Raw genomic sequence first — 9858 nt, forward strand, 5'->3', positions numbered from 1 at the left:
TTTGTGAACATGAACAAAAGCAACACAACCAAAAATGCGAGATTCAAGAGTGTGTAAGATAGGAACAGATGGAAAACGTGAAAGCATAAATTGGGCAGGACTTTTATTACCTAACACTCGAGATGGGACCGGGTTAATCAGATAGGCAACAGTAAGAATTGCCTCACCCCAATAAGAGGTAGGAACAGACATTTGAAAAAGGAGAGATCGAGCAACTTCAAGTAAATGACGATTTTTTCTTTCTGCGACACCGTTTTGTTGTGGGGTGTCAACACATGTGAATTCATGGAGAATGCCATGTTTACTAGTGAAGTTGGAAAAGGTATGATTGACATATTCTTTACCATTGTCAGAACGAATTCTTTTTATGCCTTTCCCAAATTGCGTTTGTACCATATTATAAAATTGGATAAATATTTGTGGTACTTCGGATTTAGTATTCATCAAGAAAATCCAAGTTACCCGAGTACAATCATCAATAAATGAGACAAACCATTTTGCACCAAAAATATTAGAGGTAAGGGCAGGTCCCCAAACATCAGAATGTATCAAATCAAAAGGTTCATCACTTTTATTAAAACTGGAAGGAAAAGATACACGATTGTGTTTTGTCAACTGACAAACATCACACTTAAAAGACTCAACAGAATGGTGTAAGAACAACGATGGAAACATAGACTTAATTATATAAAATGGAGGATGACCGAGACGCTTGTGCTGAAGCCAAATTTGTGAGGCTGAAGAGGAAGACTGAGACTGGAAACAGGAGGACAACACCTTTGGATGGTCATCAGAGAAGTAGTATAACCCTTCCTTTTCCTTAGCAATTCCAATCGTCTGCCCCGTGGTAAGGTCCTGAAAAACACAATGGGACATATAAAAAAATACTTTACAATTCAGATCACGGGTAAGCTTATGGATGGAAATTAAATTGTGGGAAAGTGTGGGAACATGAAGCACAGATTGCAACTGGAATGGAGGTTGCAAGTCAATATTTCCAGTGCCAACAACACAAGCATGAGAGCCATCAGCAACAGTGATATAAGGAATACTCGAAGGTGTGGTATAAAAGCATAATAATGTGGAATCAAATGTCATATGATTAGTAGCACCAGAGTCAAGAATCCACGCATTCTTAGGAATATTACCACAAACAGTAAGAGATCGGGAACACAAACTCTTACCAGTAACTGCTAGAGACCCAGAACCAGAAGGCTTACTCATGGAGTCAAGCATAGACTTCAACCGTTCCACATCATTCTGACTGAAGGAGGAAAGATCAGTTCCCCTCTTTTCAAAGCTTTCAGTATCCTGGACATGTGTAGCAACATGTGCCTGATACTGGTGCATGTTGCGAGAACCGCCACCTCGGCTAAGAACCTGCTCCCTCCCATGAAGTTTGAAACCCCTATCCTTTGTATGCCCTGATCGGTTACAATGCTCACAATAGAATTTGTCACGAACATTCTTGGATGATGATGGTGGTGGTCCTTGTCTTGTTGTTTTGCTAGCTACTAATGCTGACACATCCGGGGGCTATTCATGAAGCATAGCTTGACGACGGGTTTCCTCACTACGGACAGTGTAAAAAACTTCATTAAGATCAGGAAATTTTTCCTTACCCAAAATCTGCACCCGAATAGGGTCAAATTCAACATTAAGGCCTGCTAGGAAATCAAAGATCCTATCCCGCTCAACAACAGTATTCAAGGTGGCAGTATCCTTGCTGCACTCCATCTTCAAATTCTGATACTGATCCAACTCAATCCAAAAACCATTGAGAACTCCAAAATACTCAGTGATCGAAAGATTTCCCTGCTTAGTGTTGAAGATTTTCCTCTTTAAATCATAACAAGCAGACATATCTTATTTCATGGAATAACTGCGACGAAGATACTCCCAAACTGCCTTTGTACTTGAGATATACATGCAATTTCTACTAATTTCTGGAGATATGGAGTTCCAAAGCCAAGTAATAATAGCAGAATCATCTTTATCCCAGGAAGGGAAGTTAGGAGCAGTAACCAGAGGAGGATTTTCTTCAATATGATCAAGCATGTCGCAACATTTTAGAGTGTGTCTGATGAACTGAGACCATTGAAAATAATTTTTGCCGGTAAGCCAATATCAATTATTTAATAATTAAAAAGCTAAATTGTGAGACTTAATTTGATAAAATTAAAATACTTAATTGATTACCTTGTATATAAAATATTGTAAAAAATGATAACCAAAAAATCTTATCAAATATAAAAATTTCTAAAATAATAAAATAGATTTAACATTTCAGTCGTGTGTTTAATCAAATACAATAAAAAAAACTAATCATATAATTTTAATAAAGGATTAACAATTCAATGTTAAAAATTGCTCTAAGCATAGACTTGACCTGTGTAGTCTTTTAAGTGTTTGTTTTTAAGCTTGAGCTTTATCTTTTTGAATGTATAATTGATATGTTAACTTTATTAAAGACTTATTTAATTTGAACACATGCAAATAAGAAATCTATAAATGTTTAAATAGATTAATCCATTAAAAGATTACTAAGACTAAAAAATCATTTAAATTTATAATATAAATTTTGTGATATTATTTATTTAAGAGAATTCATAAAAATAATTTATGATATTATTCATCAGTTTATTTTAACTTATTTTTAAGAGTTGCACCAAAAAAACAACTTATTTTAATGAGTTGTTCAATATATCATAACTAATTTGTTTGAGATATCATACTAAACTTTCACCTGTTTATTTCAACTAATTAATCATGAGTTGTTCAAAATATCATTGTTTGAGATGATTTATGAAAAAATAATTTATGGGGTTGCTTATCAATTTATTTCAACTTATTTTCATCTGTTTATTTCAACTAACTTTAAATTTTGTATTTAACTTGACATTTTATAAAATTTGACTATACAAAATATTATATTTTAATTATAATTTTATAATAATAGATTTAAATATACACACAAAAAAGATAGTTAGGTTAATAAATTTAAATTATTAAAAAGATTAATAAATTTAAATTTCATTCAAAGTATAACATATAATATAATAGTAATTATAAAAAAATTATTTATATTTATTTAAATCGATTTGTTTAATAAAATTAAAAGACTTGTTAAATAGTACGTGTCTTATCCTTTTTAACTAAATAGATTTATAAAAAGTAAACAAATTTTATTTTTTAAAAAGTTTGATTTGACTTACGTCATACCCCTATTAATTAGTCAGACTTATTCTTACTCCTAATCGCATAGGAACAAAGTCTTGTCTGTTGGGAAAAAACAAATCATAAAAAAAAAAGAGGAACACAACGTAAGAATAACAATAATCGATGTCAAATGTTAATCAGATAATAACACTATATGAAAATTGTTATAACACATAGACTACTCTCAATCACTCCAATACCACAATTCTCAACTACCCCAAGACCACAAAGAAGAACTTTAATTTTATATATATATATATATATATATATATATATATATATATATATATATATATATATATATATATATATATATATATATATATATATATATATATATATATATATATTATATATATATATATATATATATATATATATATATATATATATATATATATATATATATATATATAGCATTGGACTCCATATTCCTTCACAAAACTAAGCGATGTTAGACTTCTTCAACATGATTATTTTCAACCAATCCCAATAATATCCATCTTGATTGAAAATAATACATTCACTTGAAGCTACAGCACTCCAAAAAAGTTCACATTGTCTTCATCGAAAATCATAGTTTTAAAAATTAGCATACTCCACCTAAAGTAAAGTATAATTCACTTGAAGATAAATCACTTCAAGAATTTTCACATGTCAAAAACCAGGTTGAAAATTTATGGTGCAATTTTCATGTTTGTAGAAAACTCTTCAACCATCGACATAATCTCACAACACACTTTGCTTCAATGCCCATATGTTAATTCGCTAGTGTCGCGCTACGAAAAATACCCGAGCACATCACACATTCGAAATACAAATAAATTGTCACTGAATTTTATTTGTTCTAAGAGAAATGGAAAATATCAATAAAATCTAAGGAGAAGAGAAAAAAGGTAAGGAAGTAGATTATGCAATGGAAATGTATTAACACCTCTCAGATCTGTTGTACTCAACGGGAACCATTTTGATTGTTCTTTGCGCGGATATGTGTTATTATCTAAAGGTTACTTGCAATCAATTTTAATTAATAGAAAAATAAGTTTTAATTAATATGCTCTCCAAAGATTCAAACCCTCGTGCCTACGTATTCTCATAGTGCAATGAGAAAATTAGAGCTCTGTAATTCATGGTAAAAAAACTACAAATTTATTGGTTGTTTTTTAGGGAATAATGTTATAATCGTACCCTAGAAGTGTTTGACGTTAGCTGATTCTGATCATAGTCTAGGTGATCTAAGCTTTTAGTCTAACTACTAAGGAATAAATTATAACAGTTATTTTATGAAAAGAAAATTGTTTGAGTTTGAAAAGGTTGTTGCTTGAATTGAACTGAAAAGAAGGTTTGTGAGTGAAAGTGTTATTTGGACCAAGAGTGTGTTGTTTGAACCCATAGAGTGGTGTATCTGAACCAAAGAGTAGCGTTTAACCAGTAAATGGTGATAAGCCAATGCAGAATTGTAGGATTTTTCCTAGATCCGAGGATCAAGACTTACAAGAAAGGGGGTTGCCTAAGTATTATGTATGACAAGGAAAACATGCAATATGTAACTTGCCTAAACACTGAGTCTGACAAGGCAAGCATGCAAGAGATGAAGGTTTTCCTAAGCATTGGGTTTGACAAAGCAAACATGCATGATAAGGGTTTATTTAAGTATTGGGTATGATAAGACAAATATGGATGAAAAGGGTTTGTCTAAGCACTGAGTCTGATAAGAAAAACATAAAAGAAAAGAGGGTATGCCTCAGCGTGGGACTAACAAGGAAAACATGCATGAGAATGAGGGGTTCGTTTAAGCATGGGTCTAAAAGGGAAAACATGCATGAATGGATTTTAACCATGAGAAAGTGATTAATTTAAAGAGATTTGTATGGTTCAGAGACTGGTATTTAAACACGAGAATGTGATTAACCTATAAAGGAGGTGATTAACCAAGAGAAGGTGATTAACCTCAAGAGTTGCATGGATATCCAAAGAGTATTGTGTTTGGTCCAAAGAGAATAGTATTGATGATGTGGATTGTTGAAGTGTAGGTACGAGGATGAAAGTTTGAAAGTTGTTTGATTTGAATTGCATTAAAGTCTATGAACGGAAGTGAATACTTTGAATAATTGGGGCCAACATCCTATATTCAAAGGTATTCAGAACAAGGATAAGAATGATTCCTCTCATTCTTTTCCATTACTTAAGGCTCGTAGCGCATAATTTGCATCATAATTAACATGTGTTTGATGTTTAAAAGAGTTCTTTTTTAAAAGAGGATGAGGCAAGGTGTGCTTGAATGGATGGATGCTCAACATGATCAATTCTTGATTTCCTTCTGTCTCCAAGGTATTGAATATGATTTTTGACTTGAGATTGACTTGATGGATCAAGTAAGTGCAAGCGTAAAGATCTAATTCAATCAAGTGATCACTACAACAAACAAGACCTTAGACAGCGCTTTTTTTAGCCTTAGACAGCGCTTTAAAGCGCTGTCTAAACCTCCGCTGCTAAAGGTTTAGACAGCGCTTTTTTAAATCTTAAAAGCGCTGTCTAAGCCCCCCCCCCCTTAGACAGCGCTTTGGCCAAAAGCGCTTTATAAGACCCTCTTATTTTAAATTTTTTAGGTATACCTTAGACAGCGCTTTTGAAAAGCGCTGTCTAAGCCCCACCCCCTTAGACAGCGCTTTGGCCAAAAGCGCTTTCTAAGACCCTCCTATTTTAATTTTTTTAGGTATACCTTAGACAGCGCTTTTCAAAAAGCGCTGTCTAAGCCCCCCCCTTAGACAGCGCTTTTGCCTAAAGCGCTTTCTAATCCCCCCCTTAGACAGCGCTTTTTACCAGCAAAACCGTCAGCTTTCTCAATGAGATCATCAATGGAAACAACACCTAATTGATCTTTATTTTCACCGAGCAGTGATGAAGAAGGATACATGTTAGTCCCCATCCCTAGACGCCTTCCCGTTTCCTTACCTATTGCGAGTTGATCACCTGAAAGTTTTTTTTGTAGCATGAGTATAGTTTGCATTATATAAAATCATTGACTCAATTTCAAATGACGGTGGTACCGTGATACAACGTACCAGTGATCATTTTGACACTAACGCCAAGATCAAGAGCTCTTCTGATTGTTTCTGCGCTATCATGTCTCGGAGGGTCAAAAAGAGGGAGAAGAGCAACAAACTCCCATGGTCCTCCTGCACTTTCCTTACTTCCCTCCGGTACTTCCTATATGAAAAAAAAAACTTCGGTGCTAAGGAAAGAATACATGATAATTGACTTATCCGATTATGAAGAATTCGTAAGAGGGAAATAAACCTGTCTTGCAATCCCAAGAGAACGAAGTCCACGTTCTGCAAACTTGTCAATCATCGCATGAACCTTCCGTTCGATTTCTGCCTTGTTTTGTGCAAGATTGAGAATCTACACAGTATATGAGAAAAGTTTATCAATGATCGGTAGGTTGCGTGGTTCTTGAAAAGCGAGAATGAATTATGTATTACCTGCTCTGGTGCACCTTTGCTAACCCTGTGCATATTACCAGCACCATCAATGTATGTAAGGGCAGTTCTTTTATCAGTTGGATTAAACGGAAGGAAATGAACTTCTTTTATTCCAGCTCGTGCCTTGCGAAACCAAAGGACTATTAGTAGACTAACCAAATTTCAACTACACAACATGATGGAAAACAAACTTTGAAGAGTCTGTACCTCCTTTGGGTCTGCCAACATTGAAACGATTGCGCAATCAATTGCATCTTGGTTCTCCATCCTTGATGCTCTTGCAGCCATAAGTACAACCAAATCCTTGCCAACACCTTTGGCAAAAACCTGCCAGATATTCATGATTGTTAGGGGAAACAAAGTTAATATACATCCTGGTCAAAGATTGTTTCAGTCAGAATTCAAACTCGGGTTTTTCCGAATACTAATATTTATCTGTTTGTATACTTTTGACAAAAAAAGAAACTTATGTCTCAAGTAATTGCGATGTTATATTTTATCTTTAGAAAGAATAAGATTAAAACCTCAATCATTTCCTTGTCCACTGTAAGCTTGTTAAGAGTTAATGTGCCTGTTTTGTCACTGCATAACACATCCATTCCGGCCATTTCTTCAATAGCAGTCATTCTCTTTGTTATAGCACTCTGCAACAATGATGCATATGATCAAAACTTGATAACATCTTTAAAAAGCTACTGAAATGTTGGAATAATCAATGTACTAATTGCAAACCTGCTGAGATAACTTATGTGAGCCAATAGCCATTGTAACTGAAAGAACAGTTGGCATTGCAATAGGGATTCCTCCAATTAGTAGCACTAGAAGGTTATCAATACCGTTTCTGTAACCATATCCGTGGACGCCGTATATCACAATGATTTCAATAATCATTCCAATAGCAATTGAACAGATGCAGAAATTTCCAATAGATGTCAAAACCTGTAATAATATTTGTCACGCAGTGAGCATTACTATCACAACATTCGGTGATGTCAAATAGTGGCTATAACAATGTAAGTATAGTGGAATTTGAACAAATCGCTTTTGTCTGCGATACATTATTTAGTATATTATGTACCTGTTGGAAATGTCCAACGTGTGTTGTGTTTTCGACGAGATGAGCTGCCTTTCCGAAAAATGTGTGAACTCCAGTTGCTATGACTATGGCTTCAATTTCTCCTTGCTTGCAAGTTAAACCAGAATATACTCCTTCTCCGGGATGTTTAGTCACAGGGAGTGACTCTCCGGTAAGAGCAGACTAAAAGTACAAACAGCAAAAACATAACTTCAATTACAAGAAATCTAGAATCTGATATCAACATCAATAAACTCGTGGAAGATATTATTCGTTGTGACGCTTGAATCATGCATCAGTAATTTCAAAGTACTTTATAGATTTTACCTGATCAATCTTCAAAGGGTCACCTTCAAGGAGACGTGCGTCGGCAGGAATGATGTCCCCTAGCTTGATGCTAACTATGTCTCCAGGGACCAATACCGAAGCATCTTCTTCGCTCCATTTTCCGTCACGAAGTACCTATTAATCAAATATAATTAGAAATCAAAGAAACTATGAGCAAGACAAGATAACAAAGAGATTATAAGAGAAGAAGAAGAAGAACCTTTGCTTTTGGAGCCAATCTTGCCATAAGGGCAGCAGCTGCATTACCAGCATTATTTTCTTCTATGAAACTTATGGTTGAGTTTATAATTAGCAAAAGAATTATGCCAACAAAATCTTGATAATCTCCTCGCTTTCCCTGCATAATCAAAGCGTTGTTATATTAAATCGGTTGATATTAAAAACCATTGTTTTAAAACCAGGACCGAAGATCTAGCGGTGAGACTTCTAGATAATGGTTCAATAAGTTGAAACACACTGATTGAACCAGCAGACGGACTAATCGGTTCTTAGTTCAACCAGTTAAACTGGACGGTCTGGTTTTAAAAACACTAGTTGAAAGTTCAAACATGACTTTTCACCTTAACAAACTTCTACCACCAAAATCTTTCTTGTATGTATTCCATAATCCTTTTGTAAAATGAATAACATTTGTAACTTTCAAATCAAGTTAACCAAAGGTTATAAGAGTACAGTTTCATAGTTATTCTAATTTTGTATGATTTGAAATAATGAAAACCATTGAGAAATAACAAAACAAACAAAAAAAGGAAGAGACTTACCCCTCCATGTGCCATAGCAATGGCCATGAGAGCAGCAGCTTCCATAACCCATGACAAAGGATTCCACATAAACCCTAAAAACTTCAGTATTTTACTTTCCTGTACAAGAAGTTAAAGTTACATAACAATTTGGTAAGAAACTATATAAGCACTTAAGTCAGGATTCTAACCTTTTTTTCTTCAAGTTTATTGTATCCAAACATGTCAAGCCTCTCTTGTACTTCCTCAGAGGTTAAACCTTCTTTTGTGCATTTTAGATTATCAAATACCTCCTCAATAGGAATGTTCTCCTATACATACAACAAATTCCAAATTTATCAAATGTCTAATACTTCTGATGGAAGGTGTGTATAGTGTCTGACACGTCTCAGTGTTTCACATCGACGCAATACAGACACAGACACATGTATCAGTGTCATGTTTTGATATACCAAATCAACAGCTTCCTTTATAACAGCATCAAGAGACATAGTCCCTTCCACCATTTTCTTTATTTTCTGCTCCCCTTCAATTTTGAGCTCTAAATCAAAATGAGTTAAAATTACAAAATTATGGAACCTAATGGGCATAATTTGTTTCAAAATTATGGGCATACCTTAATTACAAAATTACAAAATTATGCAATCGATAACGAATAACCTTTGTGTAATTTGTTTCACGTATTGCGAGTTTCGGAAACGGTGAAAGACGAACAAAACGCAGTAGAAATGACGAACTGAATCAGAAATGAAAAAATGCAGAAATGAAGAACATACCGCAGTAGAAATGACGTCCTGAAACCGATTCTTCAAACACTTTCTGGTATTGAAACCGAATGATTACAATGTATTCTCGTTCGCTGTTAGGGTTCGTTGGAGGGGTTTAATCGCAGGAGGGAAAACAAAAAGAACTGAGAACGAAAATAGAAGTCTGAAATTTAATTTTAATTAGACCTTAGACAGCGCTTTTGTGGAAAGCGCTTTCTAAGATA

At 34.2% G+C, this 9858-nt stretch overlaps 1 protein-coding gene across 1 annotated transcript; it reads right to left on the minus strand.

Annotated features, from left to right (window-relative positions):
- Nucleotides 1–1866: 1866 nt before the first annotated feature.
- On the minus strand, nt 1867–9373 carry LOC127096056 (plasma membrane ATPase 1). Its single transcript, XM_051034679.1, has 14 exons — nt 9320–9373; nt 9059–9178; nt 8889–8987; nt 8327–8464; nt 8107–8241; nt 7783–7962; nt 7437–7643; nt 7229–7348; nt 6912–7031; nt 6705–6827; nt 6520–6624; nt 6285–6429; nt 6043–6192; nt 1867–2039 (listed from the first exon to the last, which is right to left on the minus strand). Exons 1-14 carry the CDS (start codon nt 9371–9373, stop codon nt 1867–1869), a joined length of 1869 nt encoding a protein of 622 aa, XP_050890636.1.
- Between the last annotated feature and the right edge of the window lie 485 nt (nt 9374–9858).

This window comes from Lathyrus oleraceus, chromosome 6 (assembly GCF_024323335.1).
Source record: "Lathyrus oleraceus cultivar Zhongwan6 chromosome 6, CAAS_Psat_ZW6_1.0, whole genome shotgun sequence".
Lineage (NCBI taxonomy): Eukaryota > Viridiplantae > Streptophyta > Magnoliopsida > Fabales > Fabaceae > Lathyrus > Lathyrus oleraceus.